A 21,648-nucleotide genomic window follows, 5' to 3' on the forward strand; every position below is an offset into this window, starting at 1 on the left:
GGCTTCAGGCTTAAACCCCAAAGGAAAAATCCAGAGCTGGAGTCCCCAGCGGAGTCCTACCTTGAGTTCGGTGCTAACTGGCAATTCCTGCAACACTGCTGGTACCAAACGGTATCAATCTCTGCTGTTTCTTTGGGTTCATCAGATGCGTGGAGAAGGAGATCTTGCTACATGGGCAACAGGTTGCTCTCAGTATCGTACAGCCCAGGCTAGACAGCTAGGATGCAATCTCCATGGTCAACCTTGACTGATGGAGTCCTCAGATCTTACAGTCTTATGGTCAAAAAGGGAAGCTGATATAGGTTTGATACTGTAAAGCTCTTTGTAACTCAACATACTTTTAAAACTTCAAAGTAAACTTCATTCTCTTTGCAGTTTGTGAGTTTGTAAAGAAGGTATAGAGAAGGATGCAAGGGTCTGTGACCCAGTTCATCCCCAGCTGCTGCTTAATAGAGGGCTCTTTGCTTTATGGGCTCTTTACATCCATCAAGACTGCTGCTGCTGGAGGATCATCAACTCAGTGAAAGACGCTCTGTAGTTTACCCGAAACTTGCTGGACTGCCGGCATGGTGAGATGTCCGTGAGAGATCAGCACGGCGACACGTCCATGATGATCGGCACGGCAAGACGTCCGTGACGGATCGGCTCAGTGAGATGTCCGTGAGGAGATGCTGCCCACTGGCACCTTTTAGGTTACAGGAGTACGTGCAGTAGGTGCACTGAAGCTTGTGCAGCCCACACAATGGCTCAGTGCAGAAGGACACAGTCAAGTGTTGGAGAGCTGTGGCTGGGTCAGATAGGGAAGCCCAGTGGAAGGGCATAATACCCTGTTGGGGGGGGGGGACCACATGTGTGTCAAATAGTTCTATGGGTTTTAAAAAGCACAAGTTAACACTGCAGAATGTATTGTCCCCAAATATAAAGATTTATTATTTATTCTAGAGTACATTTATTCTTGTGCAATGAATATTCTTGTTCAGAGAAATTTTTATGCAAAAGTAACTCAATGTAATAAGGCAAAGCACTGTGTTCAACAACACCCAATACAAGGCAGGTCGTTCACATTCAACATATTGATTTCATTAAATTTGTTCATTGTGGATACTTGTCCATTCTGCTTCCTCATGCAATTCAAGCATGATGTCATAAATCTTATTAAATTTTATAGCATGTTTGTTAATATATATTGTAGAAAGAAGGGAATGCAAGCATCAGAAAACATCCATTTTTATAGATTAACATTCTGACGGTTAACACTACCGACCATTGTTGAATACTTCACTCCAAAATTTAAGACCTTAGAGTAAAGTAATGATAAGGTGTGAGTGGTTTTGTTAAGTTTCCTGAAGCATTGTCACTTTTCGAGGCACTGTTCAGCAATTAGTAGCGGGGTACCCTGGAGTAGCTGAAATCTATGCATATTTATCACCAGGGAAATGTTAAATTAAAATTTGAGTTTAGAAATTGAACACAAATTTTCTCTGCCCCAGAGATGCGACAGCCATATACGATAAAGCTAATCTATTTAATTATAGCTAGAAATGAAAGAGAAAAAGCATATATTAGCATTAATACAACTTATTAAAAATGACTGAGAGTGGAAACTTCTGCCAAATGATGACTCACCCTTCTGGCTGTAGCAAGGAATTTTTCATAGCTTTGATTTGTTGAAAGTGGCAAGACATATCGGTTGCTAAGACCATTTCAATTACCAGGGTCCGAAATTCCCTTTGGAGAATATGAAAGAGAATTATCAGCAGCTTTTCACAACCAGCTAATTGTCCTGACATTTCAAATCCTACTGCAGGCACGATTCATTCCCAAAGGTCAACCATTCCTTTAATCAAGGAATTGCCTTAGTCCCCAACACCACCCATTATTTGAACTAATTATAAAACAGTAGATGAATTTTAACATATAAAAAAGCTGCCACTGTGTGCTGAAACAATTATTCAGAGAGGATCTAAATTTGTTTCATCTTAAAAGACAAGTACATCTGACAGAGTTTGAAAGAATTTTATTTGAACAACATTAGGTTTCAACTTACAGTAATTCTACATAACCCCAATAGAGCTAAAGACTAGAAATTACAATTTCAGATGCTTGAGAGGTGGCTAAAAATAGAAGACCACCATGATAGCAAACTCTAGGCAACCCAATGGTGCAGCAGTTAACACCTCTGCCTCACAGAGCCCTAGGTTCAATCCTGACCTTGGTTGCTGGGTTTTTGGAGTTTGCAACTTCTCCCTGTGACTGAGTGTTTCCCCCTGGGGCGTTCTGCTTTCTTCATATATGCCAAATTTTGGTTGGTGAGTTGACTATTTTAAGTTGCCCCTCATGTAGGTTCATGGCAAGAACATTGAAAGATAAATGGAATTCATGTAAAAACCGAAGTGAAGGGACTCAGGATAGGATGGATGTTAAAAAGCAAAGATAACGTGCAGTCAAGCAGTGAGGAAATGCAAGCAGATGTTAGGACAAAATTATAGCCAGCTGGGCTAGTATCAGTGCATTAGGGATGCAGAATCAAAAAGGGTAGCAAATATAGTACTCAAAGTGTTATATCTCAATGCACAGAGTATAGGAAATATGGTGGATGACCTTGTTACACCTTTACAGATTGTTGGGTATGATGTTGCAGCTATCATTGAACTGTGGCTGAAAGATGGCTGTAGTTGGCAGCTGAATGTCCAAGGTTACACATTGTGATGGAGGGTTAGGAAGGTAGGCAGAATGTGTGGCATGTCTCTGCTGGTAAAGAATAGCAACAAATCATTAAAAAGTTGTATCATAGGATTGGAAGATGATGAATCCTTGTGGGTTGTGTTAAGAAACTGCAAGGGTAAAAGGACCCTCATGGCAGTTATATACAGACCTCCAAACAGTAACTGGGAGGTGGACTACAAAATGCAACAGGAAATAGAAAAGGCATGTCAAAAAGGCATTGTTATGATAGTCATGGGAGACTTAACCTGCATGTAGATTGGGAAAATCAGGTTGGTAATGAATCTCCTAGGCATTTGTTGAATGCCTACGAAACGGCTTATTAGAGCAGCTTTGTCGTTGAGCTCACTAGGGGATCAGCTATACTGGATTGGGTGTTATGTAATGAACTGGGGGCGATTAGGGAGCTTAAGGTGAAGGAACCCTCAGGAAGTAGTGACCACAATATGATAGAGTTCAACATGAAATTTGATAGGGAGAAAGTAAAGTTGGATGTAGCAGTATTTCAGTGGAGTAAAGGAAATTACAGTGGGATGAGAGAGGACGTGGCCAAAGTAAGTTGGAAGGAGATTCTGGCAGGGATGACAGCAGAGCAGCAATGGTGTGAAAAATGAGGAATGTGCAGGATAGATTTATTCCATAAACAAAGAAATACTCAAATGGTGAAATAGTACAGCCGTAGCTGACAAGGGAAGTCAAAGTTAATGTAGAAGCAAAAGAGAAGGCATATAACAAAGCAAAAATTACAAGGACGTTTTTAAAAACCTACAGAAAGTATCATTAGGAGGGAAAAGGTGAAATATAAAAGAAAGCTAGCAAACATTATCAAGATGGATAGAAAAACCTTTGTCAGTTACATAAAAATAAAAAGAGATAAGCGTGGATATAGGGCCCCTACAAAATGAGGCTGGAGAAATAATAACGGGAAACAAGAAGATGGCAGAAGAACTAAATGAGTATTTTGCATCAGTCTTCACTGTGGAAAACACTAGCAGTGTGCCAGGTGTTGAAGGGTGCGAGGGAAGAGAAATGAGTACAGTTACTATTACAAGGGAGAAGGTGCTCAAAAAGCTGAAAAACCTAAAGGTGCATAATTCACCTGGACCTAGGGTTCTGAAAGAGGTAGCGGTAGAGGTTGTGGTGGCATTAGAAATGATCTTTAAACAATCATTGGACTCTGGCATGGAAAATTGCAAATGTCATTCTACTCTGTAAGAAAGGAGGGCAGCAGCAGAAAGGAAATTATAGATCAGTTAGCTTGACCTCAGTGGTTGGGAAGATGATGGAGTCAATGTTAAGGATGAGGTGATGGAGCACTTGGTGAGACAAGGCAAGATAGGACAAAGTCAGCATGGTTTCCTTAAGGGAAAATCCTGCCTGACGCACCTGTTGGAATTCTTTGAGGAGATTACAGGTAGGATTGATAAAGGGAATGCAGTGGATGTTGTATATTTGGACTGTCAGAAGGCCTTAGACAAGGTGTCAAATATGAGGCTGCTTATCAAATTAAGATTCCATGGTATTACAGGAAAGTTACTGGCATGGTTAGAACATTGGCTGATTGGTAGGAGGCAGCGAGTGGGAATAAAAGGATCCTTTTCTGGTAGGCTGCCAGTGACTAGTGGTGGTCCACAAGGGTAGGTGTTGAGACCGCTTCTTTTTATGCAGTATATCAAAGATTAAGATGATAGAATAGATAGCTTTGTTGCCAAATTTGCAGATGATACAAAGATTCGTGGAGGGGCAAGTAGTGTTGAGGAAACAGAAAGGCTGCAGAAGGACTTAGGCAGATTAGGAGAATGGGCAAAAAGGTGGCAAATGAAATACAATGTTGGAAAATGCATGGTCATGCACTTTAATGGGGAGAAAATCCAACAATCTGAGATGCAGTGGGACTTAGGAGTCCTTGTGCGGCACACCCTAAAGGTTAACTTGCAGGTTGAGTCGGTGTTAAGGAAGGCAAATGCAATGGTAGCATTCCTTTCAAGAGGTCTAGGACATAAGAGGAGGGATATGATGTTGAGGATTATAAGGCACTGGTGAGGCCTTTACTTGAGTATTGTGAACAGTTTTGGGCTTATTTTCTAAGAAAAGATGTGTTGGTATTGGAAAAGATTATGAGGAGATTCGCAAGGATGATTCTGGGAATAAAAGAGTTATTATACGAGGAACATTTGATGGCTCTGGGTCTGTACTCATTGCAATTTAAAAGGATGACGGTTGATCTCACTGAAACCTTTCAAATGTTGAAAGGCCTAGACAGAGTAGATATGGAGAGGATGTTTCCCATGATGGGGGAACCTAGCACAAGAGGACACAGCCTTAGGATAAAGGAGCGCCCATTTAAACCGAGATGGGGAGATATTTCTTTAGCCAGAGGGTGGTGAATTTGTGGAATTTGTTACCACAGGCAGCTGTGGAGGTCAGATCGTTGGGTGTATTTAAGGTGGAGATTGATAAGTTCTGGATTGGACACAGCACTAAGATCACAGGGAGTGGGGCTGAGGAGGGGAAAAAAGGATCAGTCATGATTGAATAGCAGAGCAGACTTGATGGGCCAAATAGCCTCATTCTGCTCCTATATCTGATGGTCTAATAGTCTTAAGATTATAGTACATAGGTGCTTGATGGTCATGGTGCGCTGAAGGGATTTTATGTCTCGATAACTTTGACCTTATTGACAGTAAAAGTTGGAGGATATGATAAAGGAATGTATGGTAGAGTCTTGGTGTAGGAAGGGTTTCAGATTCCTGAAAATTTAAAATGAATCTCCAGTAAGCACCTATTCTAGGTACACCAGAATAAAGCTGTAACGAGTACCTTTGCAAGTGGATTTGAAATTGCAGAAACACAGTCATTTTGCACAGAAGTAAATATGGCACTGCTATCCAAATGCTGGACATCATCCATCAGGTAATTGCTTGGAGTATTGTTGCACTTACTGTTTCATTCTGGACTTGAGACTCCCTGAGATGACTAAATACATCCACCTGCTGCTTTGGCTGAGGACCAAGTTATTCCCCCTTTACCAGGGTGTTGGCTGCCATTCTTGCTTGGCCTGCTGCCTGAGCTGTGCTGTAGAATTTGTATCAGAAGCAATTTGAGTTGTCCACACACTCAGTAAGAGGAGTGAATGAGGCCTTATGCCAATAGATTCTAAAAGAATAGAGCCACACTTCTGCTCATGAGCAACAATACATTCATAAGAAAGTTAACCATGTCAGTGGCCACAGAGAGCAGTGACATCTGAATGCAGGATATTAGCCATGTGCCATTACCTAGACACCTCTAACCTATGAAGATGAAGGTCATTGCCAACCTGTGTTTCCTACCTATTGTATCAGTCCAGGCTGTAGTGCTTCATCAACACCACAAATCCCGACTGGCTACTCACCACAGCATGGGGAAGTAATTGACCCTCTCTACTCAGGACTGGTCATATTTTCCACAAGCAGAGATAATCAAGCGAAGTGGAATGTGGATTGCAAGGAGTTTGCACACTCTGTGCAAGGAGGCAGTGAAATAGCGAGAACATGAATATCTTCTTTAATCTCAAGGGCAGTTCATGTGCAACTATGGAAATAAATTTCGCACATTTGGTGCCAAGTATCAACAGCGTGGTAGTAAGTTTATTTTTAAGGCAAAGGAAATAAATACTGGCATTCTCCAAAGATCAGTGTTGGGGTCAAAGTTCAAAGTATATTTATTATCAAAGTATGTATACATTATACAACCTTGAGTTTCATCTCCTTACAGGCAGCCACAAAACAAGAAACCCAAAAGAACCTACTAAGAAAGTAAAAAATAATTACCTGAACCACTCAGGTAAGTGGAGGGAGAAGATGGCAGCACGACGCAGCATGCGCTGGCTCTCCAGTGAATCATATCTGTATTTGTCAAGTAGGGTACTGTGCACAATTCTGATTTGATGGAGACAGACGTGAGAAGCACAGAGGAACATCTGGAGAAACTTCTGAAATGCCTGCTTCGCAGTCGCTGCTACTGTGTGATCAAGAATCTCCGGAGGGGAAGGCCCCAAATCCTCGACTTTGCCTGATGCTGGCGGCTGGGGTTGGGGCCGAAGCACCTGGCAGAGATGATGCTCGGTTCTCGGTGTCAGAGAGCTGGTCGGAGGCTCGAAGTTTTTGGACGGACTCAGAGGCGGACTATGGTCGGGTGCTTCCAGGATGCTGCATCGGCAAGTTTGCAGCGCTGGAAGCTCATGGCAGGGAAAGTTTCTCCCTTCTACCATCTGCGTGAGATGATGGGACTTTCGAGAGACTTTGAGACTTTTTTTTACTGTGCCCATGGTCTGTTCTTTATCAAATTACGGTATTGCTTGCACTGTTGTAACTATATGTTATAGTTATGTGGTTTTTGTCAGTTTTTCAGTCTGGGTCTGTCTTGTGTTTCTGTGATATCACACTGGAGGAACATTGTATCATTTCTTAATGCATGCATTACTAAATGACAATAAAAGAGGACTGCGTGTCCTCATAATCTAATCTAATCTAATCCTTCTATGCTGCAACCATTTTTTTGTCAGACAGGTGGTCCAAGTATTGCTCAATATGCTGACTAAGCAAGAGATGAGGGAAGGGGGGGGCTTTGGTGCTGGTACTTCAGCTTGGGGTGAACCCTCTTCACTTGTTCTTGTTTATTGGACAATGAGTCATTGAGTATAATTGATCAGCGATGCATGCAATGGAGTTCCCTGCCTAAGGAAAATAATAGGACCCAGGGATCCCCATAGAAGGCAGGAGGGTGATGCATTACTCTGTTACCAAACCAAAATCTGTGGTCTGAAACTGGACTGCACATTCTCTTTAGAACAGCACTACTTGGCTTATATTTATTATTCTTCTTTTCTCTACTAAAATGTACAATTTCACACATCCCTGCATTTAGTTTCTTCTGCCATATTTTACCAGCCCTTTTCTGACCTCGTGTATGTAGCTTACTCCCCACTATTTACTAAACTTCTAACTTTATATCAATCTAACATGTGGAAATATCACTGTGGAGCAGAGCTTCCCAACCTTCTTTATGCCAAGCCCCAAACCATTAAGCAAGGGGTCCACGGACCCCGGGCTGGGGACCCTTCTCTAAAGCCTATGATCAAATCATTGGCCACTTCATTAGGCACCTGTTCATTAATGCAAATATCTAATCAGCCAATCAAGTGAAGGTATCTCAAAGCATAAAGCATGCAGACATGATCAAGAGGTTCAGTTGTTGTCCAGACCAAACATCAGAATGGGGAAGAAGTGTAATCGAAGTGACATTGACCATGAAATGCTTGTTGGTGTAAGATGGGGTGGTTTAAGTATCTCATAAACTGCCAATCTTCTGAGATTTTCACACATTACAGAGAACAGTGATGAGAACAATGTCCAGCGAGCAGCAGTTCTGTGGGTGAAAACACCTTGTTAATGAAAGAGGTCAAAGAATGGCCAGACTAGTTCAAGCTGACAGGAAGATGACAGTAACTCAAATAACCACACATTACAAAGGTGGTGTGCAGAAGAGCATCTCTGAACACACATGTAGAATCTTGATGTGCTGCAGCAGCAGAAGACCACAGATATATATACACTAAGTGACCACTTCATTAGGTACATCCTGTATACTGGGTGTATACCAGAAGTATTGGCAAACAGACTCCTGGGAAACATCAATGGTATGATTCTGCTGGTAAGAAAGGCAAGCATTTATCATGATTTTCTGCTAATTTCTTACCTAAGCCAATTTCTTATCTTTGCTAGTTACTAATCCATGGGCTTCAGTTCTGTAATTCCCTTTATGAGTAGTTTTGCCAAATATCTTCTCAATATCTACTACATTACCTCTGCTAACTTAATAAAAATAACTCATATTTGTCTAAGCAAAGTTTTGTCATTTTTAAAAAATCTGTACTGGTTCTCCTTCATCAACTCTCCAAGTGCCTATTAATTTTTAATCCATTAATTATTATTTCTAAATGTTTCTCCACCATTAAGGTTAAATTGTCTGGTTTATGGGATTGTCCTTACACTTGCTCTTTGAACAAGCATGGAACATGCTATTCTCCAGCTCTCTTGTAACTGCCACATCTGAGGGAGATTGGAAGATTATGGCTAACTCATGTGATATGTTTACTCCTGCTTTCATTTGGTTTAACTTGACATTTGAAACACTTTTTATTTAGAGCCTCCACCCTTCCAATCTGCACACAATGTACTTTTTACTGAGTCTTGGCATCATCGCTTCCTTTGGGGATGTAGATACCAAAGATTTCAACCTTTCCCCATGTATAGGTCTCCTTTCTGATCCCTGATTGACCAGCCTCTTCTGTTTCCCCACCTATTTATATACCAAATCCATATTCTATCTTTCTTCTTCATATTTCCTTATCACATTCTTTCACAGAGTTAAAATTTACATCTCCAGGTGGTTAGTATAACTTTCAGTGATTTCATCTCGCTGACTGAAAAAAAACTTTTGGAAAGGTGTTGTGAATGTAATTCATGTAATTGGAAAAGCATTGTCAAATTGCTTTAATGACCTACACAGTTGACCGTGGTCAGGGTTGTACAGAGTAATAGAGAGGTTTAGGACAGAAACAGGACCTTCTGCCCATTAACTCTGTGCTTACAATTTGTTTACCTAATCTTACATGAAGCTCACTATTGCTCTCTCTGTGTTGTTATAGTCACATAGAACTAGGCTGAATGGACTTCAATGGGCCAGTCTGCAGGCAGAAGGCCTAATTGCATATGCCCTGCAATGCTGTCACGACAATCCAGATTTCGAGGCAAATGGTCCCGAGTTTGAATTTGGACGTCTCCTCACACGCTTCCCATCCATGCTGGGTTGAGCATCGAGCTAGCAACTCAGCCACGTGAAAAATATAGTCAAAGTGCTACAGAAATGGCATAAGTGCCACCAGATGTGCAACAAGGTGAGTAAAGGAACACAACAATATTGGAAAAACTAAAGAACTTATTGACCACAGGAGGGGAAAGCCAGAGATCCATGACCCAGACCTCATCAGGAGATCAGAGGTGGACAGGGTCATCAACTTTAACTTCTTCAGGTTTATTATTTAACTTGGACTACTGTTCAGTATTCAACACCATAATTCCCTCCAGGCTTGACAAGAAGCTCACAGACCTTGGCCTTTACCCTGCCTTGTGCAGCTGGATCCTGGACTTCCTGTCAGATCACCAGCAGGTGGTAAGAGTGGGCTCCCTCACCTCTGTCCCTCTGACCCTCAACACAGGAGCCCCTCAGGGCTGTGTACTAAATCCCCCTCCTTTACTCCCTGTATACCCATGACTGTGTCGCCATCCACAGCTCTAATCTGCTAATTAAATTTGCCGATGACACTACATTGATTGGCCTAATCTCAAATAATAATGAGGCAGCCTACAGAGAAGAAGTCATCTGCCTGACACAGTGGTGTGAAGAAAACAACCTCTCCCTCAATGCCGCAAAAACAAAGGAGCTAGTTGTGGACTTCAGGAGGAATGGAGACAGTCTAGCCCCTATTGACATTAATGGATCTGGGGTTGAGAGGGTGAACAGCTTCAAGTTCCTCAGTACACACATCACCGGGGATGTCACTTGGTCTGTACATACGGGCTGTGTGGTGAAAAAAACACAACAGCACCTCTTTCATCTCAGATGGTTGAAGAAGTTCGGCATGAGTCCCCAAATCCAAAGGACATTCTACAGGGGCACAACTGAGAGCATCCTGACTGGCTGCATCACATGCTGGTGTGGGAACTGTACTTCCCTTAATCACAGGATTCTGCAGAGAGTGGTGCCGGATGGATCATTGGGGGATTGAGTCACCCCAACCACAAATTGTTCCAGCTGCTGCTGTCCGGGAAACAGTACTGCAGCATAAAAGCCAGAACCAACAGACTCTGGGACAGCTTCTTCCACCAGGCCATCAGACTGATTAATTCACGCTGATACAATTGTATTTCTATGTTATATTGACTGTCCTGTCATACATACTATTTATTACAAATTACTATAAATTCAGATGGAGACGTAACGTAAAGATTTTTTACTAACATATGTGAAGGATGTAAGAAATAGTCAATTCAATTCAATACAATGACTGTCATTGCAAAGAAGATATGGCAGCACCTGTACTTTCTTAGAAGTTTGTGTAGATTTGGCATGTCATCTAAGACTTTGACAAACTTCTGTAGATGTGTGGTGGAGACTATATTGACTAGTTACATCACAGCCTGGCATGGAAACACTGATGCCCTTGAACAGAAAAACCTAAAAAAGATACAGCCTAGTTCATCACAGAAAAACCCTCCCCATCACTGAGCACATCTACAAGGAACGCTGTCACACAAAAGCAGCATCCATCATCAAGTACCCCCACCATCCAGGCCATGCTCTCTTCTCATTTCTGCCATCAGGAGGAAAGTAAAGGATACTCAAGTTTCACACCACCTGGTTCAAGAACAGTCATTTGTCCTTAACCATATGGCTCTTCAACCAGAAGGGATAACTTCACTCACCCCAACACTGAACTGATTTCACAATCTAGACTCATTCCTAAGGACTCTGCAGCTCGTGCTCTCAATAACTATTGCTTCTTTACTGTATTTTTTCTTTTTTTTATATTTGGCTTGTTTGTTGTCTTTTACACATTAGTTGTTTGTCCATCTCTGTCATGTGCGGTGTTTCATTGATGCTATTTATTTGTAACTACTGTGAATGTCAGGATATATATGGTGACTTTGATAATAAATTTACTGTGAACTTTGATAAATCCCCAGGGCTTGACTGGGTCTATTCCAGGATTCTAAGTGAATCAAGGAAGGAGACTACTGAAGAGTTTTACGCCTTTGTAAACAAAAGGTGGTGTTCCAGAAGATTGGAGGATGACTTATTAGTATCCTGGCTGCAAAAAAGGAAGTAAGAATAAGCCTGAAAACTACAGGGTAATGAGCCCCACATCAGTGGTAGAGGAGTTGTTGAAGCAGATTCTGAGGAACAGAATCCATGTTCACTTGTAAACTCAGGGACTGATTACTCACTCTTCAATCTCTGTATCCCTCACGTCAGAACGTCTATTCACGCATTCACCCTAATCTGTATTTCTCACATATTCACTGAGGCTACGTCTACACTACGCCGGATAATTTTGAAAACGAAGCTTTTTCTCTTCGTTTTGACCTTCCGTCCACACTGAAACGGCGTTTTCAGCCCCCGAAAACGGAGATTTTCAGAAATGGTCTCCAGAGTGAATAAATCTGAAAACGCCTAATATTAATTGCAGTGTGTACGGGGTAACCGGAGCTTTTTAAAACCGCCGTCATGATGTGCCAGAACAGATGGCAACAGTGCAGCATTTCATTGTTTTCTTATTATTCTTCTTATTATTATTACTACTTTATCGTCGCCAAAGAATTGATACTAGAGCGTACAATCATCACAGCGATATTTGATTCTGCATTTCGCAGAACCTAACAATTTCGGAACAGATGGCAACGAGACTGAAGCCAGAGAGTTAGAAATGTACTCACCAAATACTTTGACCCATAGCTTACTGAATAAATAAGTATACTCACTTTGCCCTGTTTTCTGTCCTTGCTTGTATGAAGGTGCTTTACCTATTTATGCAAGTACTTCTCTGACAATAGATGTGTAACAGCCTAATGTAACATTGTATGGATATAGAAGATAACACTGATGCAGACATGTTTTATACATTTAACAAGGTGCTTTATTAATGTACCAGAGTTAGTCAGTTTTTCAATGTTCGTTGTCAGCCGGGTCATACTGTCCGTGAACTCCCTGTCAGTTGCCTCCATACGCTCCAGTATTTGTTTTTTCTTTAGTTTTAAGTCCTCCTGCGTGAGAGCCAAGAGCAATTCCTTCTAAGTTTTTCTACTCTGTAACTGGACAAACGCACACCAAGTATATCGTTTCCTCTTCGCTTGTTTTCTGTGTGTCTTGCACATGCTCAATAGGAGGAGATTCACCCAAATATCCGTCTAATGTGGACAGAGATATTTTGAAAAACGCCTGGTGTGGACGCCTATTGTTTTTACTTGAAACCGGCATTTTCAAAATTATCCAGCATAGTATGGACGTAGCCTCAATCACTAATGGTTTACGTTTCCTGTAAACATCACACCTCAGCAATATTTATATTTCTCCCTGTGCACTCATACATATATTATACACATATTCTTACTTACTGCCCATTACTCCCTGGCACTTAGGGAAGCAATGAAGGTCCTCCATTGTCAATGCTGCTTCTGTAACCATTTTTTTCACCAGCTCAGGGTTGTTAGCCCTGAGCTGAACCCCAAAACCTGGAGGGCCAGTGGACCGTTCTTGGTCTGGCCTCTACCCTTTGACCTGTCAAAGCACAAAGCCCTGACCCTGACTCACAGGGTCAATGAGACACACAAACCTCTAAACCCCACGACAAGGTTGTGTGTCTCTTCGAGAATACATATATTCTAACATGCATTTCCATACACATGCATGTGCTGACAGATATGTATCTTCCATAAATGATCTCACTCAGATATATTTGTGGTAAGCACATGTACTTGATTCTTAAACACCTTCTGAATTTTCTCATTCACATCAAAGCCAATTGCAACTGATGTCTAAGTTCAAAAAACAGAATTTAGAATACTGATATATTATTTACAAACTACCACCTATTCACACATTTCCTGTGTTGTTATGTGTGCATAATAAAGAACTTCATTTCCCAGTGTGCAATGCAAGCAGTTCACCCGGAACCAGAAGCTACGAAGGTGCACATGCACAGGGTTGAGCAGCAGTTCAGTAATTAAATGTTCTCACATAAACCCACACCAAGTTTGTCTTTATTAAGAACAAACAACATTTCCCACAAATGTTTCTGCCCACTGATGAAGGCATTTCACAGGCAATCACTCTTGTAGTTTGGTGCACTCTCACACAGTCATTTACTTGAGGTTTATCTCGGACCCTAATGGTATACATTTCTGACATAGCTAATGCATGGCAGCATAATGTTAAGGTGATTGGAGGAAAGTATGGGGGGGATGTCAGTGATAAGTTTTTTTCACACAGAGCACACCCTGCCAGGGAAGATGTAAAGGCAGATACATTCGGGGCATTTAAGTCATAGAGTCATAGAAAAGTACAGCACAGAAACAGGCCCTTCAGCCAATCTAGTCCATGCTAAACCATTTAAACTGGCTACTCCCATCCACCTGTACCAGGACCATTGTAACTTAGGTAGGCCCATGGATGACAGAAAAACATAGGACAATGTAAAGGGGAAAGGTTCGATTGATTTTAGAGCAGGTTAAAAGGTTGACACAACATCATGGACCAAAGATTCTCTGCTGTCCTATAATGTTCAAAGTATTATGTTCTTTTAAACTCCATTCCCAAATCGTTGTACCTCTTGTATACAGTATACACAATCATCTTTTTTTTACCCCAACTTTCCCTCGGGTTACAGAGTAATTCCTACAAATGCCTTCAGTGGATTGCCCGCACTCTCAGTCACTCCCTCACGCCCTATTCTGTGAATTGCTCACGAAAGTGTACAACCCCGATGTGGGTGTTTTCCACAGGTACTCACCCCTCACTCAATGATACTCGTATTCCTCACACTGACTCCAGCTGGTAACAGAATCCCTACACCCCCACCCACCATACACACACACACACACCCTCACCCACCATACACATACAAACTCACACACACACCCCCACCATACACACTCACACACCCTCACCCACCATACACATACAAACTCACACACACACACCCACCATACACACACACACACCTTCACCCACCATACACATACAAACTCACACACACCCCCCCCACCATACACACACACCACACACACCACACACACACACACACCCTCACCCACCATACACATACAAACTCACACACACCCCCCACCATACACACACACCCCCACCATACACACACACACACCTTCACCCACCATACACATACAAACTCACACACACACCCCCACCATACACACACACCACACACACTCACACACCCTCACCCACCATACACATACAAACTCACACACACCCCCCCACCATACACACACACCCCCACCATACACACACACACACCTTCACCCACCATACACATACAAACTCACACACACCCCCCCCACCATACACACACACCACACACACTCACACACCCTCACCCACCATACACATACAAACTCACACACATCCACCCACCATACACACACACACACACCACACACACACACCCTCACCCACCATACACATACAAACTCACACACACACCCACCCACCATACACACACACACACCCTCACCCACCATACACAAACTCACACACACACCCCCACCATACACACACACACACCCTCACCCACCATACACAAACTCACACACACACCCCCACCATACACACACACCACACACACTCACACACCCTCACCCACCATACACATACAAACTCACACACATCCACCCACCATACACACACACACACCCTCACCCACCATACACAAACTCACACACACACCCCCACCATACACACACACCACACACACTCACACACCCTCACCCACCATACACATACAAACTCACACACATCCACCCACCATACACACACACACACCCTCACCCACCATACACAAACTCACACACACACCCCCACCATACACACACACCACACACACTCACACACCCTCACCCACCATACACATACAAACTCACACACACCCTCACCCACCATACACACACACACACCCTCACCCACCATATACATACAAACTCACACACACCCCCCCACCATACACACACACCACACACACTCACACACCCTCACCCACCATACACATACAAACTCACACACATCCACCCACCATACACACACACACACACCACACACACACACCCTCACCATACACACACACCACACACACTCACACACCCTCACCATACACACACACCACACACACTCACACACCCTCACCCACCATACACACACACACACACCACACACACACACCCCCACCATACACACACACCACACACACTCACACACCCTCACCCACCATACACATACAAACTCACACACATCCACCCACCATACACACACACACCACACACACTCACACACCCTCACCCACCATACACATACAAACTCACACACATCCACCCACCATACACACACACACACACCACATTCACACACCCTCACCCACCATACACATACAAACTCACACACACCCACCCACCATACACACACACACACCCTCACCCACCATACACATACAAACTCACACACATCCACCCACCATACACACACACACACACACTCACACCCTCACCCACCATACACATACAAACTCACACACATCCACCCACCATACACACATACACACACACCACATTCACACACCCTCACCCACCATACACATACAAACTCACACACATCCACCCACCATACACACACACACACCCTCACCCACCATACACATACAAACTCACACACACACCCCCACCATACACACACACACACCTTCACCCACCATACACATACAAACTCACACACATCCACCCACCATACACACACACCACACACACTCACACACCCTCACCCACCATATACATACAAACTCACACACACCCACCCACCATACACACACACACACACCACATTCACACACCCTCACCCACCATACACATACAAACTCACACACACACCCCCACCACACACACTCACACACCCTCACCCACCATATACATACAAACTCACACACATCCACCCACCATACACACACACACACCACATTCACACACCCTCACCCACCATACACATACAAACTCACACACATCCACCCACCATACACACACACACCACACACACACACCCTCACCCACCATATACATACAAACTCACACACACCCCCCCACCATACACACACACACACACCACATTCACACACCCTCACCCACCATACACATACAAACTCACACACACACCCCCACCATACACACACACACCCTCACCCACCATACACATACAAACTCACACACACACCCCCACCACACACACTCACACACCCTCACCCACCATACACATACAAACTCACACACATCCACCCACCATACACACACACCCCCACCATACACACACACACACCTTCACCCACCATATACATACAAACTCACACACATCCACCCACCATACACACACACACCACACACACACACCCTCACCCACCATACATATACAAACTCACACACACACCCCCACCATACACACACACCACACACACTCACACACCCTCACCCACCATACACATACAAACTCACACACATCCACCCACCATACACACACACACCACACACACACACCCTCACCCACCATATACATACAAACTCACACACACCCACCCACCATACACACACACACACCCTCACCCACCATACATATACAAACTCACACACACACCCACCCACCATACACACACACACACACACTCACACACCCTCACCCACCATACACATACAAACTCACACACACCCACCCACCATACACACTCACACACCCTCACCCACCATATACATACAAACTCACACACATCCACCCACCATACACACACACACACACCACATTCACACACCCTCACCCACCATACACATACAAACTCACACACACCCACCCACCATACACACACACACACACCCCCACCATACACACTCACACACCCTCACCCACCATACATATACAAACTCACACACATCCACCCACCATACACACACACACCACACACACTCACACACCCTCACCCACCATACACATACAAACTCACACACACACCCACCCACCATACACACACACACACACACTCACACACCCTCACCCACCATACACATACAAACTCACACACACACCCCCACCATACACACACACCACACACACTCACACACCCTCACCCACCATACACATACAAACTCACACACATCCACCCACCATACACACACACACACCTTCACCCACCATACACATACACACACCTTCACCCACCATACACATACAAACTCACACACACCCCCCCCACCATACACACACACCACACACACTCACACACCCTCACCCACCATACACATACAAACTCACACACATCCACCCACCATACACACACACACACCCTCACCCACCATACACATACAAACTCACACACACACCCCCACCATACACACACACACACCTTCACCCACCATACACATACAAACTCACACACACCCCCCCCACCATACACACACACCACACACACCACACACACACACACCCTCACCCACCATACACATACAAACTCACACACACCCCCCACCATACACACACACCCCCACCATACACACACACACACCTTCACCCACCATACACATACAAACTCACACACACACCCCCACCATACACACACACCACACACACTCACACACCCTCACCCACCATACACATACAAACTCACACACACCCCCCCACCATACACACACACCCCCACCATACACACACACACACCTTCACCCACCATACACATACAAACTCACACACACCCCCCCCACCATACACACACACCACACACACTCACACACCCTCACCCACCATACACATACAAACTCACACACATCCACCCACCATACACACACACACACACCACACACACACACCCTCACCCACCATACACATACAAACTCACACACACACCCACCCACCATACACACACACACACCCTCACCCACCATACACAAACTCACACACACACCCCCACCATACACACACACACACCCTCACCCACCATACACAAACTCACACACACACCCCCACCATACACACACACCACACACACTCACACACCCTCACCCACCATACACATACAAACTCACACACATCCACCCACCATACACACACACACACCCTCACCCACCATACACAAACTCACACACACACCCCCACCATACACACACACCACACACACTCACACACCCTCACCCACCATACACATACAAACTCACACACATCCACCCACCATACACACACACACACACCCTCACCCACCATACACAAACTCACACACACACCCCCACCATACACACACACCACACACACTCACACACCCTCACCCACCATACACATACAAACTCACACACATCCACCCACCATACACACACACACACACACCACACACACACACCCTCACCATACACACACACCACACACACTCACACACCCTCACCATACACACACACCACACACACTCACACACCCTCACCCACCATACACATACAAACTCACACACATCCACCCACCATACACACACACACCACACACACACACCCTCACCCACCATACACATACAAACTCACACACATCCACCCACCATACACACATACACACACACCACATTCACACACCCTCACCCACCATACACATACAAACTCACACACACCCACCCACCATACACACACACACACCCTCACCCACCATACACATACAAACTCACACACACACCCCCACCATACACACACACCACACACACTCACACACCCTCACCCACCATACACATACAAACTCACACACATCCACCCACCATACACACACACACCACACACACACACCCTCACCCACCATACACATACAAACTCACACACATCCACCCACCATACACACATACACACACACCACATTCACACACCCTCACCCACCATACACATACAAACTCACACACACCCACCCACCATACACACACACACACCCTCACCCACCATACACATACAAACTCACACACACACCCCCACCATACACACACACACACCTTCACCCACCATACACATACAAACTCACACACATCCACCCACCATACACACACACCACACACACTCACACACCCTCACCCACCATATACATACAAACTCACACACATCCACCCACCATACACACACACCACACACACTCACACACCCTCACCCACCATATACATACAAACTCACACACACCCACCCACCATACACACACACACACACCACATTCACACACCCTCACCCACCATACACATACAAACTCACACACACACCCCCACCACACACACTCACCACACACACTCACACACCCTCACCCACCATACACATACAAACTCACACACATCCACCCACCATACACACACACACACCCTCACCCACCATACACAAACTCACACACACACCCCCACCATACACACACACCACACACACTCACACACCCTCACCCACCATACACATACAAACTCACACACATCCACCCACCATACACACACACACACCCTCACCCACCATACACAAACTCACACACACACCCCCACCATACACACACACACCACACACACACACCCTCACCCACCATATACATACAAACTCACACACACCCACCCACCATACACACACACACACCCTCACCCACCATACATATACAAACTCACACACATCCACCCACCATACACACACACCACACACACTCACACACCCTCACCCACCATACACATACAAACTCACACACACACCCCCACCATACACACACACCACACACACTCACACACCCTCACCCACCATACACATACAAACTCACACACATCCACCCACCATACACACACACACCCTCACCCACCATACATATACAAACTCACACACATCCACCCACCATACACACACACACACACCACACACACACACCCTCACCCACCATACACATACAAACTCACACACATCCACCCACCATACACACACACACCACACACACACACCCTCACCCACCATATACATACAAACTCACACACACACCCCCACCATACACACACACACCACACACACACACCCTCACCCACCATACACATACAAACTCACACACATCCACCCACCATACACACACACACCACACACACTCACACACCCTCACCCACCATACACATACAAACTCACACACACCCCCCCACCATACACACACACACACCCTCACCCACCATACACATACAAACTCACACACATCCACCCACCATACACACACACCCCCACCATACACACACACACACACCACATTCACACACCCTCACCCACCATACACATACAAACTCACACACACACCCCCACCATACACACACACACACCCTCACCCACCATACACATACAAACTCACACACACCCCCACCATACACACACACACACCCTCACCCACCATACACATACAAACTCACACACACACCCCCACCATACACACACACACACACACTCACACACCCTCACCCACCATACACATACAAACTCACACACACCCCCCCACCATACACACACACCACACACACTCACACACCCTCACCCACCATACACATACAAACTCACACACATCCACCCACCATACACACACACACACACACTCACACACCCTCACCCACCATACACATACAAACTCACACACACCCACCCACCATACACACACGCGTACATACATACACAGACACACCACACACCCTTACCCACCATACAAATACACACTCACACACACCCACCCACCATACACACACACACCATCCACCATACAGACACACACACCGTACACACACACACATACACACACACACACACACATACATACACACAAACACACACACTCACCCACCATACACACACCGTACACACACATACACAGACTCACACACAAACACCCCCACCCACCACACACATACACACTCACCATACACACACACACACCACCACCACCCACCATACACACACCGTACAAACACACACATACACAGACTCACACACAAACACCCCCACCCACCACACACATACACACACACATAGACACAAACACACACACCCACCCACCACACACACACACACT

At 44.8% G+C, this 21,648-nt stretch overlaps 1 protein-coding gene across 4 annotated transcripts in view; it reads right to left on the reverse strand.

Annotated features, from left to right (window-relative positions):
* Positions 1-21,648, reverse strand: part of LOC140200264 (dual specificity calcium/calmodulin-dependent 3',5'-cyclic nucleotide phosphodiesterase 1A-like) — a 293,234-nt gene that overhangs the window by 94,506 nt on the left and 177,080 nt on the right. For all 4 annotated transcript variants that reach the window (XM_072263358.1, XM_072263348.1, XM_072263338.1 and 1 more), the window contains exon 10: positions 1,627-1,728. In XM_072263358.1, coding sequence (XP_072119459.1) covers positions 1,627-1,728 — 102 coding nt within the window. The remainder of the gene's footprint in view (positions 1-1,626; positions 1,729-21,648) is intronic.

This window comes from Mobula birostris, chromosome 1 (genome assembly GCF_030028105.1).
Source record: "Mobula birostris isolate sMobBir1 chromosome 1, sMobBir1.hap1, whole genome shotgun sequence".
Classification (NCBI taxonomy): domain Eukaryota; kingdom Metazoa; phylum Chordata; class Chondrichthyes; order Myliobatiformes; family Myliobatidae; genus Mobula; species Mobula birostris.